The sequence below is a fragment of the Polyodon spathula genome, chromosome 45 (genome assembly GCF_017654505.1).
Source record: "Polyodon spathula isolate WHYD16114869_AA chromosome 45, ASM1765450v1, whole genome shotgun sequence".
Classification (NCBI taxonomy): Eukaryota; Metazoa; Chordata; class Actinopteri; order Acipenseriformes; family Polyodontidae; genus Polyodon; species Polyodon spathula.
Genome location: NC_054578.1, coordinates 1,768,335 through 1,789,289, shown reverse-complemented (window position 1 = coordinate 1,789,289; position 20,955 = coordinate 1,768,335). Strand labels below are relative to the sequence as shown.

The following is a 20,955-nucleotide window of genomic DNA, read 5'->3' as shown; positions in this document are numbered from 1 at the left end:
GGTCGAGTTCCTGCACCGTCTGAATGTCCTGAAAGAAGCCCTGTTGCTTCGTAGGAGGACGACAGCTCCCAAAATTTACGTCACACGCCGCGAAGAGTATGCCAGATATGGCTGCTTGTACTGGTCCGTTCACAGCAGTTGAGGATAGGCTTTATAGAGTAAGAGAGGGAGATTGAGCCCGCGAGATCGTGTTAGGCAGTACATTATAGGAGTCTCACGTCGCTGATGGGTGTGGGGCGCTACAAACAGCGCTCTCTGGTAATGACCGTACTCTCCGGAGGGAAAGAAAAGTCTCGTAACCATAGGCCCTGTGAAACTCTGGGGCAGAATCTGGCTTATCCTGAGTACGGTTAGTGCGTTCTCAACGCTGTGACTGAGGAGCCGTTGTCGGGCCTTGGCGTGGTACACTGAGGGGCAATGTAGTCCAAGCCCCGTCTGTACCTCGTTTTATCAGAAGAAATACTAGACCCTAAGCTAAAAAATCAAACAAGAAGTTAGAACAGTTTAGCGGATTGAAAGGAGCAGTACAGCATTCCAAACCAACGCCTGAAAGCACATCACTAACGTCCAACTATACCACTGTTCCATATACAAGAGTGCGTCTCCTGCTTTCCTTTCTGTCTGGTGAGAACGTTATCCGGTGTGTGTGCTTGAGGACGGTATTTACCTGTCCAGGGAAGTCCATTTAGGCATTGCCTACTTATACTCACCTGTACATCTATAGATACTGATCGTTATCGGAGAGGAGAGACAGGAGAGGAGGAGAGAGAGGAGGAGAGAGGAGGAGAGGGAGAGAGGAGGAGAGAGAGGAGAGAGGAGAGAGGAGAGAGAGATCTGAGAGAAACTGAGAGAGAAAGAGAAAGAGATGAGAGAAAGAGAGAGAGACTGAGAGAGCGTCTAGAGAGTCAGAGAGATCTCTCCTGCCTCTCCTCCTCTCTCGCTAGAGGAGGGAAGAGGAGAGGAGAGAGGAGAGAGAGAGAGAGAGAGGGAGTGTCCTGTCCGTGGTGTGTCGTGTGTTGTTTTGTTTGTTATGTTTACCCTGTCTAGTTATCAGATCAATACACTCCTCTCACTAAGACATCCTTCAGCTACGGCTACCACCAAACATCTTCCGACTGCTATACTACCTAGCTTTGGAATCTGTCTAGCTGTCCCCCTGGCTATAGGACTACAGCTCCCAGCATGCCTCTGCACCCCGCGGGCCCTGGCGAGGGATGCTGGGAGCTGTAGTCCTTCACGCTGCGAGTGTCGTCTTTTTTCTCTGACCTGATTTCGAAGTCGATGTTGGCTTCGTAGGAGGCGTAGCTCTGCGCCGCGCTGCTGCCGAACTTGAACCCCTGTTCCAGCAGGCGCTTGGCCGGGGCGACGAGGCGCGGCGTCGCCACGGTGATGCGCAGGAAGTCGCTTTGCCGCTTGCCATGGTAACCGTACATACCTGAGGGAAAGAAAACAAACAAAAAAAAACAAACAAGACTAGAAACGTATCAGATGAAAGAGTGCTAACAGACCAATACCACTAGGCCTGTTACTTAGGGGACGCGGGAAGGGTGGAACCACTACCATCATCTCTCCCTCTGACCCCTCTATGCTTAATAAATCTTGAGATCGTCTTCCCTGTCTTCTGTCCTCCGTGTGTCTATGATTCAGGGTGTGCGAGCTTGTTTAGTGTTTATCGACATTTGATACCTCGTGCACAAACTAGTTTATCAGGAATCTAATGACTCTAACTCACAGTCTTACAAACTACTAAAAACACCATTCTTTCCTCAATACTAATGGAGATCTGTAATTTCTGTCTGTGTGTCTTTGTCTGTCTGTCTTTCTGTCTGCTTTTGTGTTTCTAAGGGTGTTTGTCTTTTTATTTTTGATTCTCTAGTTATCAATCTAAAGACCAAAAGCTTACCCACTAGCTACCACCAACTATCTACCTATCTATTTATCTATCTATTTATCTGTCTGTCTGTGTGTGTCTGTCTGTGTGTGTGCGTGTGTTTGTGTTTATTTACCTCTCTAGTTATCAGATCTAAATACCACTAAGCTATCCCACTACTACCACCAACTATCTACCTATCTATCTATTTATCTGTCTTTAGCACACTGACACGCACACCACACAAGGGGAGGGGGTGCGAACATGGATGATCAATAGTCTAGATCATGTGAAGATAGGGTCCACAGCGCCGGTGTGTGCGTGTGTGTGTTTGTGTTTATTTACCTGTCTGTCTAAATCTGCTATCCCACTGCTACCACCAACTATCTACCTATCTATCTATTTATCTGTGTGTCTGTCTGTCTGTCTGCTGTTTGAGCTACTTACGGTCTCTATTAGCAGAAAGGATCTCACAATCACCACATGTCTCCCACTACTAAACTAATAGCTCCTAGCTATATAGTTCAAGAAGAAGGGATTATATTGTAGCTTCAAACCGAACAGGATTGATAGAGACACTTGGGAAGAGACTGCTGGACAGACATGGGGGTGGGGTGCGGACACTCACTCTCTTTCCTGCAGATGTCCACGGCGAGGACAGCTTGGGAAATGTTGTCCTTGTTGGATCGCATGTCCCTCAGGACAACTGCATTGAGGTCTTTCTTGAATTCAGCAAGTTGAGAGACAGAGAAACCTGGAGAGGAGAGAGAGAGGAGAGAGGATTTCAGAGGGCTGGATCTCACCAATATCAGGGTCTAGCGCTGTATATTATAAAGACATTTCAGAGGGCTGGATCTCATCAATATCAGGGTCTAGTGCTGTATATTATAAAGACATTTCAGAGGGCTGGATCTCATCAATATCAGGGTCTAGCGCTGTATATTATAAAGACATTTCAGAGGGCTGGATCTCATCAATATCAGGGTCTAGCGCTGTATATTATAAAGACATTTCAGAGGATCTCATCAATATCAGGGTCTAGCGCTGTATATTATAAAGACATTTCAGAGGGCTGGATCTCATCAATATCAGGGTCTAGCGCTGTATATTATAAAGACATTTCAGAGGGCTGGATCTCATCAATATCAGGGTCTAGTGCTGTATATTATAAAGACATTTCAGAGGGCTGGATCTCATCAATATCAGGGTCTAGTGATATGGAAAAACTACAGATCCCAGCATGCCTCAGCACCGCGGCTCGAGGCAGAGGACCATGGGAGCTGTAGTTCTAGTTTACCGTTGGGCGCGTTGATGTAGAAGTAAGGAGCAAATCCGTGAATATGACAACAGACCGAATTCCCGGATTCGGTGATTCCGAACATTCGGATAATCGGGACAGGACCCTGAGTAGCTCCCGGCATTCCTGAGATATGAGAGCCTGGGAGAGAGAGAGAGAGAGAGAGAGAGAGAGAGAGAGAGAGAGAGGAGAGGAGAGAGAGAGAGAGAGGGAGAGATTACAAGGAGAGGTGAATCTCTATAAATATGAATTCATGCAAAATTGAACAGATAGACACACACATACACACACACTCACCTATGTAATAATCCAGTTCAATTTGCTGGAATGTCAGGGTGTCAGTTTTGGGGTTCAGATTCGGGGGTGCGGGGCGTGGCCACTTGGGGTTGAGATCGGTGGAGAAGAGGTTCCCTAAAAAACAAAGACAGTCAGAAAATAACCCTGGAGTGAACTCCACCCCCCACTCTTCATAATTCATTAGTCTTCACAATTCATCGTCTCATAAATTCAATTACCGACTGGTATGACGTCATGCCCAGCCTGCCCCTCCCTAAACTCCGCCCCCATCTCCGATTCGTCCAGCAGAGCTAGCTCCTCCTCAAACCGGGAGGGGCCGTCCTCGTCCCAGTCCCCGCCCCCTCTGGGGCGCTTGGGCTGCGAAGCTCCGCCCACTGGTGGCCCGGCATTCCGTCTCTTGTTGCTGTCCATCTGTACGGGAAAGCAGAGGATCGAGATGAGCGATTAAAAATATATATAAAAAAACTACAACTCCCAGGATCCCTCAAATATATAAAAACTACAACTCCCAGGATCCCTCAAATATATAAAAACTACAACTCCCAGGATCCCTCAAATATATAAAAACTACAACTCCCAGGATCCCTCAAATATATAAAAACTACAACTCCCAGGATCCCTCGCTGCAACTCCTGCCATTGCAGAGCCCCTGTCTGTCTGTCTATCTGTCTGTGTGTCAGTGTGTCTCTGTCTGTCTGTCTGTGTGTGTGCGGCCTCAAACTGATCAGGATTGCAATTTGCAAACCTCGCTGGGTTGAGTACCGCGCATGTGCGCAGCAACACAGTCCTACACAACCCACCAAACACACACTAATATACACACAGATACAACAGGACTCGTGTTACACACTAATATACACACAGATACAACAGGACTCGTGTTACACACTAATATACACACAGATACAACAGGACTCGTGTTACACACTAATATACACACAGATACAACAGGACTCGTGTTACACACTAACATACACACAGATACAACAGGATACGTGTTACACACTAAACACACAATAATAACCCTAACTGACAGCAATAATAATAATAACAATAACGATAATAATAATAATAATAAGAGCCGCATCAAAACCAGGGACTGCATCGAGCTGAGAACAACACCGCTGACAACAATAACAACAATAATAATAATAATAATAATAATAATAATTAATCAAACGTTTGCAAATCTAATTCCCATTACTCTCAGACTATTTTAAATCTCCCCCCTCTCCCCGAAACTGGACTGAAACAAAACCCTGTGAAAAACCAAGCCGTGCCTGATAATCACCTCGATTCCTCCTCTCTAATAATAATAATGATAATAATATTAATATTAATATAATAATAATGCAGTTCTAGCCTGATCGCCTCTTCTGCAGCAGAATTATTTCCCGCCACAAACCGACAACAACAAACCACGCTGTAAAGAATGGAACCGTGACGCCGTCCCGCCCCCCTACGCCATCGGCGACGCTCGGGCACGTCCTGCGCTGATTGGTCGGTCCGGGAATGCGACGCAAATAGAGCTTGCGGTCTGGCGGGGCGGCCATTTTGAGTGTGGAAAAAAAAAAAAAAAGATGTAAAATATGATGGTTTTTTTGATTATTTGATTTTTTTTTTTGTTTATTTGATTTTTGTTTTCAATTATAAAGGTGTTTCTGGTAAATATATAATAACAGTGATCTTTATATAGCGCCTTTCACAGTGGAGCTGCCATCACAAAGCGCTTTACATCAGCTGCAGAGTCTCTTACAGCAACGCGTCACCCCAAAGACGCAGGGACTCGCTGGGGGGGGGGTCGGGGGGGTCCCACACACAGGGAGGGCTGAGCTGGGATTTGAACCCGGGTCCGGCTGCTTACAAACCCGTTTCTGGACCACTGCCAGCCTCCGTTTATAGAGAGCTCGCTAGAGAGATAGAGATAGATTACAGATAGAGTAGATGGATATATATGCCAGCCTCCGTTTATAGAGAGCTCGCTAGAGAGATAGAGATAGATTAGAGATAGAGAAATATAGAGAGAGATATAGATATAGATTAGATGGAGATATAGTAGATACAGAGAGAGATATAGATGTAGATGTAGATACAGAGAGAGATAGAGATGTAGATACAGAGAGAGATAGAGATGTAGATACAGAGAGAGATAGAGATGTAGATGTAGATACAGAGAGAGATAGAGATGTAGATGTAGATAGAGAGAGATAGAGATGTAGATACAGAGAGAGATAGAGATGTAGATACAGAGAGAGATAGAGATAGATGTAGATACAGAGAGAGATATAGATGTAGAAGTAAATGTCTATCCCACACATTTCTGGGAATCGTAGACGGCGTGTCTGGACAGATCCCTTCTCCCAGTTTCTTACTGAAATCATTGCAGGATTCCGGGACTCTGAACAAAAACACACCGCGCCCGCCAAGAAACATACTGAAAAAAACAACTACCGAGGGAATTCACTCAGTTACACACTGACACACACACACACACACACACACTGACACACACTGTACACACACACACACACACTGACACACACACTGTACACACAGAGAGACACACACACACACACACACACACACACACACACACACACACACAGAGATGTAGATACAGAGATGATGTAGATGTAGATACAGAGAGAGATATAGATGTAGATATAAAGCTAATAAGAGGTGAGAGAATGGATTTTAAAGATGGTCAGCGCTCCTGTAAAGGGAGGGGTCAGTGATCCTGTTAATAAAGCTAATAAGAGGTGAGAGAATGGATTTTAAAGATGGCCAGCGCTCCTTTAAAGGGAGGGGCCAGTGATCCTGTTAATAAAGCTAATAAGAGGTGAGAGAATGGATTTTAAAGATGGTCAGCGCTCCTTTAAAGGGAGGGGTCAGTGATCCTGTTAATAAAGCTAATAAGAGGTGAGAGAATGGATTTTAAAGATGGTCAGCGCTCCTTTAAAGGGAGGGGTCAGTGATCCTGTTAATAAAGCTAATAAGAGGTGAGAGAATGGATTTTAAAGATGGTCAGCGCTCCTTTAAAGGGAGGAGCCAGTGATCCTGTTAATAAAGCTAATAAGAGGTGAGAGAATGGATTTTAAAGATGGTCAGCGCTCCTTTAAAGGGAGGGGTCAGTGATCCTGTTAATAAAGCTAATAAGAGGTGAGAGAATGGATTTTAAAGATGGTCAGCGCTCCTTTAAAGGGAGGGGTCAGTGATCCTGTTAATAAAGCTAATAAGAGGTGAGAGAATGGATTTTAAAGATGGTCAGCGCTCCTTTAAAGGGAGGGGTCAGTGATCCTGTTAATAAAGCTAATAAGAGGTGAGAGAATGGATTTTAAAGATGGTCAGCGCTCCTTTAAAGGGAGGGGTCAGTGATCCTGTTAATAAAGCTAATAAGAGGTGAGAGAATGGATTTTAAAGATGGTCAGCGCTCCTTTAAAGGGAGGGGCCAGTGATCCTGTTAATAAAGCTAATAAGAGGTGAGAGAATGGATTTTAAAGATGGTCAGCGCTCCTTTAAAGGGAGGGGTCAGTGATCCTGTTAATAAAGCTAATAAGAGGTGAGAGAATGGATTTTAAAGATGGTCAGCGCTCCTTTAAAGGGAGGGGCCAGTGATCCTGTTAATAAAGCTAATAAGAGGTGAGAGAATGGATTTTAAAGATGGGCAGCGCTCCTTTAAAGGGAGGGGTCAGTGATCCTGTTAATAAAGCTAATAAGAGGTGAGAGAATGGATTTTAAAGATGGTCAGCGCTCCTTTAAAGGGAGGGGTCAGTGATCCTGTTAATAAAGCTAATAAGAGGTGAGAGAATGGATTTTAAAGATGGTCAGCGCTCCTTTAAAGGGAGGGGTCAGTGATCCTGTTAATAAAGCTAATAAGAGGTGAGAGAATGGATTTTAAAGATGGTCAGCGCTCCTTTAAAGGGAGGGGTCAGTGATCCTGTTAATAAAGCTAATAAGAGGTGAGAGAATGGATTTTAAAGATGGTCAGCGCTCCTTTAAAGGGAGGGGCCAGTGATCCTGTTAATAAAGCTAATAAGAGGTGAGAGAATGGATTTTAAACTTGTTTTGTGTTGCAATGCTCCCATCTGCTGGTTGAAACTCGGTACTGCAGGCTATGTTAATTCAACGGGGGAAGCTGCAGTACAAATCCGTCTAATCGCGCTCTCTAGTGGCGAGATGCCGGTACTGCAGGCGTGGGATTCATATTTTGGCTCCAAGAGACAGCTGTTTATACTGTGGGAAATTCCCGAGTTTCGGTAAATGGGAAAAAAACGGCAGGGAATTTTCCACAGAATGGAAATTTAGTAATATAGTAATTAATTCAGACCCAACAGCAAAATGTAACAGACCCTGATATTGATGAGACACAGCCCTCTGAAATGTCTTTATAATATACAGCGCTAGACCCTGATATTGATGAGATCCAGCCCTCTGAAATGTCTTTATAATATACAGCCCTAGACCCTGATATTGATGAGATCCAGCCCTCTGAAATGTCTTTATAATATACAGCGCTAGACCCTGATATTGATGAGATCCAGCCCTCTGAAATGTCTTTATAATATACAGCACTAGACCCTGATATTGATGAGATCCAGCCCTCTGAAATGTCTTTATAATATACAGCACTAGACCCTGATATTGATGAGACCCAGCCCTCTGAAATGTCTTTATAATATACAGCGCTAGACCCTGATATTGATGAGATCCAGCCCTCTGAAATGTCTTTATAATATACAGCGCTAGACCCTGATATTGATGAGATCCAGCCCTCTGAAATGTCTTTATAATATACAGCACTAGACCCTGATATTGATGAGATCCAGCCCTCTGAAATGTCTTTATAATATACAGCACTAGACCCTGATATTGATGAGATCCAGCCCTCTGAAATGTCTTTATAATATACAGCACTAGACCCTGATATTGATGAGATCCAGCCCTCTGAAATGTCTTTATAATATACAGCACTAGACCCTGATATTGATGAGACACAGCCCTCTGAAATGTCTTTATAATATACAGCGCTAGACCCTGATATTGATGAGATCCAGCCCTCTGAAATGTCTTTATAATATACAGCACTAGACCCTGATATTGATGAGACACAGCCCTCTGAAATGTCTTTATAATATACAGCACTAGACCCTGATATTGATGAGATCCAGCCCTCTGAAATGTCTTTATAATATACAGCACTAGACCCTGATATTGATGAGATCCAGCCCTCTGAAATGTCTTTATAATATACAGCACTAGACCCTGATATTGATGAGATCCAGCCCTCTGAAATGTCTTTATAATATACAGCACTAGACCCTGATATTGATGAGACACAGCCCTCTGAAATGTCTTTATAATATACAGCGCTAGACCCTGATATTGATGAGATCCAGCCCTCTGAAATGTCTTTATAATATACAGCCCTAGACCCTGATATTGATGAGACCCAGCCCTCTGAAATGTCTTTATAATATACAGCGCTAGACCCTGATATTGATGAGATCCAGCCCTCTGAAATGTCTTTATAATATACAGCATCCTCTGCCATTAGCTCCATGCTGGTCTGTCACGTACTCTTTATTCGGTCTTATTTATTTTCTGTTCACTCTGCACACAATCTTAACTCAGGGGAGACGTTAGGAGCACAGAGATGTTATAAACTCCTAGTGGTTTATGTTCGAGCACTGGACGAGCTGTATGCATGTTCGTATAACCTTTAATCGAAAAGATAGACACTCAAGACTCATTCATTTTAAGTTTTACGAATCAGAGCAATGCTCCTTCGGTTTATTAAAATGCTTTTAATATTTGGAAAAAGGTAGGTTGATCAGACCTCCAAATTCCAACGCATGCGGTCTGCAAGCACCCACTTCTATATTCCAGTTTCATTCAATATAACACTCTCTTAAAACCAAAACATAGTTTCAAAACCTTATAGCAATGCAACCAATATGTGTAAGATATAATAATGTTAGCAATATGCTTACCTCCTATTATAAGGAAAAGCAGCGTGAACAAAGGAATCAGGCTGGTGGAGATCTGCAGGTGATGGACCACTTCACCCTGTCAAGCAAAGGTCTCGATAGTGGTGCCCCTTTGCGAAAAGTGTGAGTTTTTATAGGATTCGTCTCCATAGGAATACATGGAGAATCTTTATCGAGTCCAATTCTTATCTCTTTGGCACACAACAGCCTAAAAATTTAGAGCCTTGTGTCAACAATTAATAAACATATAACACCTGGTCCACACATCCAATCATGATCTCACCCGCTCATCTCTCGACCCCCTCCTCTATTTAAAATGCTAGGCGAAACAAAGAAACTAATATTATTTTGAATATATAAGTGTTGTTTGAAATATATAAAACACTATAGTGTTAATGTTGAATATATGAGTGTTGTTTGAAATATATACAACACTAGCAGTTATGATTATATTGATTATATGTATTAATGTCCAATAATATATTCCCTCATGCCATTCTATTCTTCAAATGAGTTTTCCTTCTGTCTTTACAGGCGTGTGCTTAACAGATATTATAGGGAACTTCCATCTTATGTTTTTCCCAATATAGAGTTTCTCTCTATGGATAATCTATTTGTTTTTTATTTAAGTGTAAGATTGTAATGTCTCTGTCCTATGAGTTTCCTAACAGCTCGAATTCAGCTGAACTGCGGACGACCTCCTACTTTTTTCAGCTGCACAAAAACCAGCTAAAACCAGTTTTCTAGTTGTGCGCTCAGCTTTCCAATTTCCAGCGATAATCAAGGTTTTTTCCAATTTTTCTATGGCGAGAAGACACTCCAACCTTCACGCTGTTCGATAAGAGAACTCCGCTCTTCGTGCCAACTATCCCTCCACTTTCTGGCACGACTTCAAGACAGGCTCACAAGTTATGAAGTCTTTCCTTTCTTAAAACCCATCTTCTATTCTTAAAATTATTTTTTAAGCTTCTTATTTTATTTTTCAAACAACATCCCTTTATGATGCATCATCTTTTAACTCAGAGTCAAACTAGACAGTTTCCTCCCTATAGAACACGATTACTAACTATTTTAAATGCGAACCTGTCTTGACGAGAAACAATTTCATGTATATTATTATGACAGGCAGTGTTAAGCATATGGTCTTACACACACAAATAGTTTATAGTAAAAAGCAAGCATATCAAACCTTATTTCAACATCTAACAACATTTTCTTAGGCTAAAAAGGATGCTGTAGAAACTTAGCATTCAATTCTGGGAATCAAGCCCATCTTGATAAGAAACTGCCTAAAAACTGGCCACTTGTATCAAACTGTACCAGCTTCTACTGCATGATTTTATATAAAGAAAATACATAAGTTTCACAATTAAGAATTAAAACAGCATTCCGCGTTACTTTTGATGACACTTACACACTTTTCCAAACTAAAGATTATACAAACAATACAAAGGATTATAACACATATTATTGCATCAATACATTTCATTTAAAATTCTCCAATCCATGTCCGGGGTTTCAGCTCGCTCCCGGCAGGACTCCACTTCGGTCTCTGGTTCGACTCGGGCAGGCTCAGTGAACACGACAATAGGCTCTCGAATCCATCGTCTCGCATCGCAGGTGTGAGCCGCCATGGCCTTGACTTCGTACCTACAAGACGCTTGTACACGCTTAGCAGGGACACCTTCCTCACATTCTAATTTTCCCAGATGTGCCCATTTTACTAAGTGACCCTTTCTCAACTCATGCATTCAATCCTCTTAATATTTATTTGGGTTTACATTTAAATGAGAGAAAGAAACACCTACAGAATCATTGCATTCAAACAAGATTCTACAGTGTTTAGCCAAATGACTGCATGCCGGACAAAGTCTGAGCCCAGTCGCTGATGATTTGCTTTGGCACATATTACATGCACAATTAACAAGAGGATTATGTTTTAATTTATGTGTCAGGGTTACTTCTGCAGCATGTACAATAGTTCTGGATCTGTACACATTGTTACTATACATTTCTTTCTGCTCACATGGAGACACTTTAGAAGGGATGCCATTCATCCAGAATACAGTAGGGGGCCAAAACTCACTGTTTTTCATATCAGCAGGCACCTAACTTGTAGTTTGTTTATCATCATCAGTGTGCAAACTCAATACAACTGCATCTGAATCAGTTGATGAACCATGAGCCTTAGCTACTGATACACTCCATACAAAAGGATTCAATGTTTTACCGACCAGCCTAGCTGATTCAACGTTATTTGCGACAGGTCTCTGTAGTTTTTAAAAAACGTATCCCTTAACATTTGATAGAAAAAGTGTATCAAATACCTATTACTGAAAAACTACATCTCCCATGATCCTCTGCCATTAGCTCCAAACCAGAGGCATGCTGGTCTCTGTAGTTTTTAAAAAACGTATCCCTTAACATTTGATAGAAAAAGTGTATCAAATACCTATTACTGAAAAACTACATCTCCCATGATCCTCTGCCATTAGCTCCAAACCAGAGGCATGCTGGTCTCTGTAGTTTTTAAAAAACGTATCCCTTAACATTTGATAGAAAAAGTGTATCAAATACCTATTACTGAAAAACTACATCTCCCATGATCCTCTGCCATTAGCTCCAAACCAGAGGCATGCTGGTCTCTGTAGTTTTTAAAAAACGTATCCCTTAATATTTGATAGAAAAAGTGTATCAAATACCTATTACTGAAAAACTACATCTCCCATGATCCTCTGCCATTAGCTCCAAACCAGAGGCATGCTGGTCTCTGTAGTTTTTAAAAAACGTATCCCTTAACATTTGATAGAAAAAGTGTATCAAATACCTATTACTGAAAAACTACATTTCCCATGATCCTCTGTAAGCAAACGTCCCTTACAATTTACCAAGAATTGAAAAATATATATATTTCTAAAAAAAACTTCATCTCCCATGATCCTCTGCCTTCAGCTCCAATGCAGAGGCACCCTGGGTGCTGTAGTTCATTACTATAGATTTTGTTTTTAATATTGTAATTCAAGTCTGTGTGATGCTGTTGATCAATCCCCTTAAAAAAAAAAAAAAAAAGTTTAAAAATGAATTAATTTTATTTTTGTGTAATTTTTTTTTAAATTTCCCATCACCGTTTGATAAGAGTTTAAAAAACAAAAACTACAAATTAACACCTACTATAATACAAAAAAAAAACTACCTCTCCCATGATCCTCTCTCCCCTCAGCCCCGATGCAAAGGCATGCTGGGATCTGTATGCTGTTTTCAAAAGAATGAAAAGCTCTGTAGTTTTTTGAAAAGCAAACATATTCCTTACCCTTTGATACTATAAAACTACAACTCCCTTGATCCCCTCCCCTCCACCCCAGAGCAAGCTGGGAGCTCTAGTGTGTGTATATATATATATATATATATATATATATATATATATATATATATATATATATATATATATATATATAAATAATTTTTTGATCTATATATAATCACTAGTGTTAGAACGGAAAGTGATTTCTTGAAAGAACGCCTTTCTAAGAACTATACCCCATGATCCCGTCTCCCTTGGCCCCAGTGCAGAGGCATGCTGGGATCTGCAGTTTATATAAAAACAAGAACACAACACCTTTTAGAGAAATCAAAGTTTTTGATCACAGAACAATTTTCACTAAAGAACGTCTAGAGGGTCACTAAAGGGGGGTCATCTCCCCACGACCCCCCCCCCCCCCCCCGGGCCCCTGCAGGCTGGGAGCTGTAGTCCGCTGGGTTATCCGCAGGGCTTGCAGGAGCAGGTCCTGGGCACGGTGATGATCACAGGGGTGGAGCTGCTGTCAGGACACACTGTCTGCACTGGCAGGTCTGCAGTCTCTCCGATCCCACAGCATCTACACCTGGACACCAGCCGCCCCTCGCTGGGGCTGTAGAAGTGAGTCGAGAGACAGAATCCGGAGCAGTAGGGTAGCTCCAACTGAGAGAGAGAGAGAGAGTGGAGAGAGGAGAGGAGAGAGAGAGAGGAGAGAGGGAGAACAGAGCTTCAAATCCAGGCTCAGCCACTGACTCACTATATGAGCGTGTGTGTGTGTGACCCTGAGCATTTAAACATTGTAGTTAATATTTTATATATAAATGTAATGTTATGTAGTTGTTTATTATTATTATTATTATTATTATTATTATTATTATTATTATTATTATTATTATTATTATTAAAGACCTATTTAAAAAAAAAAGACAGACTACAGCTCCCATGATCCTCTGCCATCAGCCCCGATGCAGAGGCATGCTGGGATCTGTAGTTCGATTGCTTACTGTCGCAACGCAGTTCCCATTCCAGATCTTCTCAGTTCTGTATTGAACATCACATTCGTCTGCCTTTACCACTGAAACAAGAGAGAGGCAAACACACAGCGTCACCGCTAATGAGAGAGAGAGACACACACAGCGTCACTGCTAATGAGAGAGAGAGAGACACACACAGCGTCACCGCTAATGAGAGAGAGCACAGAGACACACACAGCGTCACCGCTAATGAGAGAGAGAGAGAGACACACACAGCGTCACCGCTAATGAGAGAGAGAGAGACACACACAGCGTCACTGCTAATGAGAGAGAGAGAGACACACACAGCGTCACCGCTAATGAGAGAGAGAGAGAGAGACACACACAGCGTCACTGCTAATGAGAGAGAGAGAGAGACACACACAGCGTCACTGCTAATGAGAGAGAGAGAGACACACACAGCGTCACTGCTAATGAGAGAGAGAGAGAGACACACACAGCGTCACTGCTAATGAGAGAGAGAGAGAGACACACACAGCGTCACTGCTAAAGAGAGAGAGAGACACACACAGCGTCACTGCTAATGAGAGAGAGAGAGACACACACAGCGTCACTGCTAATGAGAGAGAGAGAGACACACACAGCGCGCTAATGAGAGAGAGAGAGACACACACAGCGTCACTGCTAATGAGAGAGAGAGAGAGACACACACAGCGTCACTGCTAATGAGAGAGAGAGAGACACACACAGCGTCACCGCTAATGAGAGAGAGAGAGACACACACAGCGTCACCGCTAATGAGAGAGAGAGAGACACACACAGCGTCACTGCTAATGAGAGAGAGAGAGACACACACAGCGTCACCGCTAATGAGAGAGAGGAGAGACACACACAGCGTCACCGCTAATGAGAGAGAGAGAGACACACACAGCGTCACTGCTAATGAGAGAGAGAGAGACACACACAGCGTCACTGCTAATGAGAGAGAGAGAGAGAGACACACACAGCGTCACCGCTAATGAGAGAGAGAGAGACACACACAGCGTCACTGCTAATGAGAGAGAGAGAGACACACACAGCGTCACCGCTAATGAGAGAGAGAGAGACACACACAGCGTCAGCTAATGAGAGAGAGAGAGACACACACAGCGTCACTGCTAATGAGAGAGAGAGAGACACACAGCGTCACCGCTAATGAGAGAGAGAGAGACACACACAGCGTCACCGCTAATGAGAGAGAGAGAGACACACACAGCGTCACCGCTAATGAGAGAGAGAGAGAGACACACACAGCGTCACCGCTAATGAGAGAGAGGCACAGAGACACACACAGCGTCACTGCTAATGAGAGAGAGGCACAGAGACACACACAGCGTCACCGCTAATGAGAGAGAGAGACACACACAGCGTCACTGCTAATGAGAGAGAGAGAGACACACACAGCGTCACCGCTAATGAGAGAGAGAGAGACACACACAGCGTCACCGCTAATGAGAGAGAGAGAGAGAGACACACACAGCGTCACCGCTAATGAGAGAGAGAGAGACACACACAGCGTCACTGCTAATGAGAGAGAGAGAGACACACACAGCGTCACCGCTAATGAGAGAGAGAGACACACACAGCGTCACTGCTAATGAGAGAGAGAGAGACACACACAGCGTCACTGCTAATGAGAGAGAGAGAGACACACACAGCGTCACCGCTAATGAGAGAGAGAGAGACACACACAGCGTCACTGCTAATGAGAGAGAGAGACACACACAGCGTCACTGCTAATGAGAGAGAGAGACAGAGTCACTAATGAGAGAGAGAGAGAGACACACACAGCGTCACCGCTAATGAGAGAGAGAGAGACACACACAGCGTCACTGCTAATGAGAGAGAGAGAGAGACACACACAGCGTCACCGCTAATGAGAGAGAGAGAGACACACACAGCGTCACCGCTAATGAGAGAGAGAGACACACACAGCGTCACCGCTAATGAGAGAGAGAGACACACACACAGCGTCGTCCGCTAATGAGAGAGAGAGAGACACACACACAGCGTCACTGCTAATGAGAGAGAGAGACAGACACAGCAGCGTCACTGCTAATGAGAGAGAGAGAGAGAGAGAGAGACACACACAGCGTCACCGCTAATGAGAGAGAGAGAGACACACACAGCGTCACCGCTAATGAGAGAGAGAGACACACACAGCGTCACTGCTAATGAGAGAGAGAGAGAGACACACACAGCGTCACCGCTAATGAGAGAGAGGACAGACACACACAGCGTCACCGCTAATGAGAGAGAGAGAGACACACACAGCGTCACCGCTAATGAGAGAGAGAGAGAGACACACACAGCGTCACTGCTAATGAGAGAGAGAGAGACACACACAGCGTCACTGCTAATGAGAGAGAGAGAGAGACACACACAGCGTCACGCTAATGAGAGAGAGAGAGAGACACACACAGCGTCACCGCTAATGAGAGAGAGAGAGAGACACACACAGCGTCACTGCTAATGAGAGAGAGAGACACACACAGCGTCACTGCTAATGAGAGAGAGAGACACACACACAGCGTCACCGCTAATGAGAGAGAGAGAGACACACACAGCGTCACCGCTAATGAGAGAGAGAGACACACACAGCGTCACCGCTAATGAGAGAGAGAGAGAGACACACACAGCGTAATAATGAGAGAGAGAGAGAGACACACACAGCGTCACCGCTAATGAGAGAGAGAGAGACACACACAGCGTCACTGCTAATGAGAGAGAGAGAGAGACACACACAGCGTCACTGCTAATGAGAGAGAGGCACAGAGACACACACAGCGTCACTGCTAATGAGAGAGAGAGAGACACACACAGCGTCACTGCTAATGAGAGAGAGAGAGACACACACAGCGTCACTGCTAATGAGAGAGAGAGAGACACACACAGCGCGCTAATGAGAGAGAGAGAGACACACACAGCGTCACCGCTAATGAGAGAGAGAGAGACACACACAGCGTCACCGCTAATGAGAGAGAGAGAGAGACACACACAGCGTCACCGCTAATGAGAGAGAGAGACACACACAGCGTCACCGCTAATGAGAGAGAGAGAGACACACACAGCGTCACCGCTAATGAGAGAGAGAGAGACACACACAGCGTCACGCTAATGAGAGACAGAGAGACACACACAGCGTCACCGCTAATGAGAGAGAGAGAGACACACACAGCGTCACCGCTAATGAGAGAGAGAGAGACACACACAGCGTCACCGCTAATGAGAGAGAGAGAGACACAGAGACACACACAGCGTCACTGCTAATGAGAGAGAGAGAGACACACACAGCGTCACTGCTAATGAGAGAGAGAGAGACACACACAGCGTCACTGCTAATGAGAGAGAGAGAGACACACACAGCGTCACTGCTAATGAGAGAGAGAGAGACACACACAGCGTCACTGCTAATGAGAGAGAGAGAGAGACACACACAGCGTCACTGCTGAGAGAGAGAGAGACACACACAGCGTCACTGCTAAGAGAGAGAGAGAGACACACACAGCGTCACCGCTAATGAGAGAGAGAGAGACACACACAGCGTCACTGCTAATGAGAGAGAGAGAGAGACACACACAGCGTCACCGCTAATGAGAGAGAGAGAGACACACACAGCGTCACTGCTAATGAGAGAGAGAGAGACACACACAGCGTCACCGCTAATGAGAGAGAGAGAGAGAGACACACACAGCGTCACCGCTAATGAGAGAGAGAGAGACACACACAGCGTCACCGCTAATGAGAGAGAGAGAGAGAGAGACACACACAGCGTCACCGCTAATGAGAGAGAGAGAGAGAGACACACACAGCGTCACCGCTAATGAGAGAGAGAGAGAGACACACACAGCGTCACCGCTAATGAGAGAGAGAGCACAGAGACACACACAGCGTCACCGCTAATGAGAGAGAGACACAGAGACACACACAGCGTCACCGCTAATGAGAGAGAGAGACACACACAGCGTCACCGCTAATGAGAGAGAGAGAGAGACACACACAGCGTCACCGCTAATGAGAGAGAGAGAGACACACACAGCGTCACTGCTAATGAGAGAGAGAGACACACACAGCGTCACCGCTAATGAGAGAGAGAGAGACACACACAGCTAATGAGAGAGAGAGAGACACACACAGCGTCACCGCTAATGAGAGAGAGAGAGAGAGACACACACAGCGTCACCGCTAATGAGAGAGAGAGAGACACACACAGCGTCACTGCTAATGAGAGAGAGAGAGAGACACACACAGCGTCACCGCTAATGAGAGAGAGAGAGACACACACAGCGTCACTGCTAATGAGAGAGAGAGACACACACAGCGTCACTGCTAATGAGAGAGAGGCACAGAGACACACACAGCGTCACCGCTAATGAGAGAGAGAGAGAGACACACACAGCGTCACCGCTAATGAGAGAGAGAGAGAGACACACACAGCGTCACTGCTAATGAGAGAGAGAGAGACACAGAGACACACACAGCGTCACTGCTAATGAGAGAGAGAGAGACACACACAGCGTCACTGCTAATGAGAGAGAGAGAGAGACACACACAGCGTCACTGCTAATGAGAGAGAGAGACACACACAGCGTCACTGCTAATGAGAGAGAGGCACAGAGACACACACAGCGTCACTGCTAATGAGAGAGAGAGAGACACACACAGCGTCACCGCTAATGAGAGAGAGAGAGACACACACAGCGTCACCGCTAATGAGAGAGAGAGAGACACACACAGCGTCACCGCTAATGAGAGAGAGGCACAGAGACACACACAGCGTCACCGCTAATGAGAGAGAGGCACAGAGACACACACAGCGTCACCGCTAATGAGGGGCAGTTGGGCTCTGTGTTAGAGATGGGACTCACCACACTTCAGTTTAGGACAGCATGTTCCTTCAGCAGAAACAGTCACCAGTTTTTCATCACGACTGCATTGAGGAATATTAGGGCAGTTTTCACATTCTGTGAAGAGAAAACGAACCATTAGAATCCCAGAAGAGACTGAGCGAGAAAGTCAAGTTAGCAGAGAAACATTTTAATGCCTTCATCATCCCAGAACTGCACTGGATCAGAAACTCCAAACCAGAAGAGACTGAGAGAGAAAGTCAAGTTAGCAGAGAAACGTTTTAATGCCTTCGTCACCCAGAACTGCACTGGATCAGAAACTCCAAACCAGAAGAGACTGAGAGAGAAAGTCAAGTTAGCAGAGAAACGTTTTAATGCCTTCGTCATCCCAGAACTGCACTGGATCAGAAACTCCAAACCAGAAGAGACTGAGAGAGAAAGTCAAGTTAGCAGAGAAACGTTTTAATGCCTTCGTCACCCAGAACTGCACTGGATCAGAAACTCCAAACCAGAAGACACTGGGAACACACACACAGTGTCACAGATAATGAGGTGCAGTTGGGAGACCCTCACAGATCAGTTGTTAAATCTGGTCCTACCACAGTATGTGATGGGGCAGCAGGAGTCCAGTGGATTCACTTTGGTCTTGACAGTTTCTCCAGCCTGGCACTCCTTTGAAGGGCAGGAAACAGAACTGCATGCATTCTGATAGAAGAGAGAGAGAGAGAGAGAGAGAACATTTCAATTCTGCCATTCACAATGAGAGAGGGAGTGGACAGCGAGGGGAATGAGAGAGGGAGCGGACAGCGAGGGGAATGAGAGAGGGAGAGGACAGCGAGGGGAATGAGAGAGGGAGAGGACAGCGAGGGGAATGAGAGAGGGAGAGGACAGCGAGGGGAATGAGAGAGGGAGCGGACAGCGAGGGGAATGAGAGAGGGAGAGGACAGCGAGGGGAATGAGAGAGGGAGAGGACAGCGAGGGGAAGGGAGGGAGGGGACAGCGAGGGGAATGAGAGAGGGAGAGGACAGCGAGGGGAATGAGAGGGAGAGGACAGCGAGGGGAATGAGAGAGGGAGAGGACAGCGAGGGGAATGAGAGAGGGAGAGGACAGCGAGGGGAATGAGAGAGGGAGAGGACAGCGAGGGGAATGAGAGAGGGAGAGGACAGCGAGGGGAATGAGAGAGGGCTGCAGGGACAGCGAGGGGAATTTAGACAGCGAGGGGAATGGGGGCTGTGGTTCCAGTAGTTGGGGGGGCTGTGGGAGAGGACAGTGTTCCTGTAGTTGGGGGGGCTGTGGTTCCTGTAGAGGGGGGCTGTGGTTCCTGTAGTTGGGGGGGCTGTGGTTCCTGTAGTTGGGGGGGCTGTGGTTCCTGTAGTTGGGGGGGCTGTGGTTCCTGTAGTAAGGAAGGCTGTGGTTCCTGTAGTTGGGGGGGCTGTGGTTCCTGTAGTAGGGGGGGCTGTGGTTCCTGTAGTTGGGGGGGCTGTGGTTCCTGTAGTTGGGGGGGCTGTGGTTCCTGTAGTTGGGGGGGCTGTGGTTCCTGTAGTTGGGGGGGCTGTGGTTCCTGTAGTTGGGGGGGCTGTGGTTCCTGTAGTTGGGGGGGCTGTGGTTCCTGTAGTTGGGGGGGCTGTGGTTCCTGTAGTTGGGGGGGCTGTGGTTCCTGTAGTTGGGGGGGCTGTGGTTCCTGTAGTTGGGGGGGCTGTGGTTCCTGTAGTTGGGGGGGCTGTGGTTCCTGTAGTAAGGGCTGTGGTTCCTGTAGTTGGGGGGGCTGTGGTTCCTGTAGTAAGGAAGGCTGTGGTTCCTGTAGTTGGGGGGGCTGTGGTTCCTGTAGTTGGGGGGGCTGTGGTTCCTGTAGTTGGGGGGGCTGTGGTTCCTGTAGTTGGGGGGGCTGTGGTTCCTGTAGTTGGGGGGGCTGTGGTTCCTGTAGTTGGGGGGGCTGTGGTTCCTGTAGTTGGGGGGGCTGTGGTTCCTGTAGTTGGGGGGGCTGTGGTTCCTGTAGTTGGGGGGGCTGTGGTTCCTGTAGTTGGGGGGGCTGTGGTTCCTGTAGTTGGGGGGGCTGTGGTTCCTGTAGTTGGGGGGGCTGTGGTTCCTGTAGTTGGGGGGGCTGTGGTTCCTGTAGTTGGGGGGGCTGTGGTTCCTGTAGTTGGGGGGGCTGTGGTTCCTGTAGTTGGGGGGGCTGTGGTTCCTGTAGTTGGGGGGGCTGTGGTTCCTGTAGTTGGGGGGGCTGTGGTTCCTGTAGTTGGGGGGGCTGTGGTTCCTGTAGTTGGGGGGGCTGTGGTTCCTGTAGTAGTTGGGGGGGCTGTGGTTCCTGTAGTTGGGGGGGCTGTGGTTCCTGTAGTTGGGGGGGCTGTG

General features: G+C 45.8%; 1 protein-coding gene and 1 long non-coding RNA gene across 2 annotated transcripts in view; both read right to left on the bottom strand.

Moving 5' to 3' along the window:
* The window catches only part of pold1 (polymerase (DNA directed), delta 1, catalytic subunit), a 26,988-nt gene extending 23,093 nt beyond the window's left edge, over positions 1-3,895 (bottom strand). The window contains 5 exon segments of the mRNA XM_041237735.1: positions 1,267-1,435; positions 2,499-2,624; positions 3,168-3,308; positions 3,465-3,578; positions 3,683-3,895. Coding sequence (XP_041093669.1) covers positions 1,267-1,435; positions 2,499-2,624; positions 3,168-3,308; positions 3,465-3,578; positions 3,683-3,875 — 743 coding nt within the window. The 5' untranslated portion in view covers positions 3,876-3,895.
* A 9,267-nt stretch (positions 3,896-13,162) lies between these two features.
* On the bottom strand, positions 13,163-19,315 carry LOC121306013. Its single transcript, XR_005948131.1, has 4 exons — positions 19,206-19,315; positions 18,628-18,723; positions 13,751-13,821; positions 13,163-13,409 (listed from the first exon to the last, which is right to left on the bottom strand). It is a non-coding gene; the product is annotated as an uncharacterized LOC121306013 (long non-coding RNA).
* Positions 19,316-20,955: the final 1,640 nt, after the last annotated feature.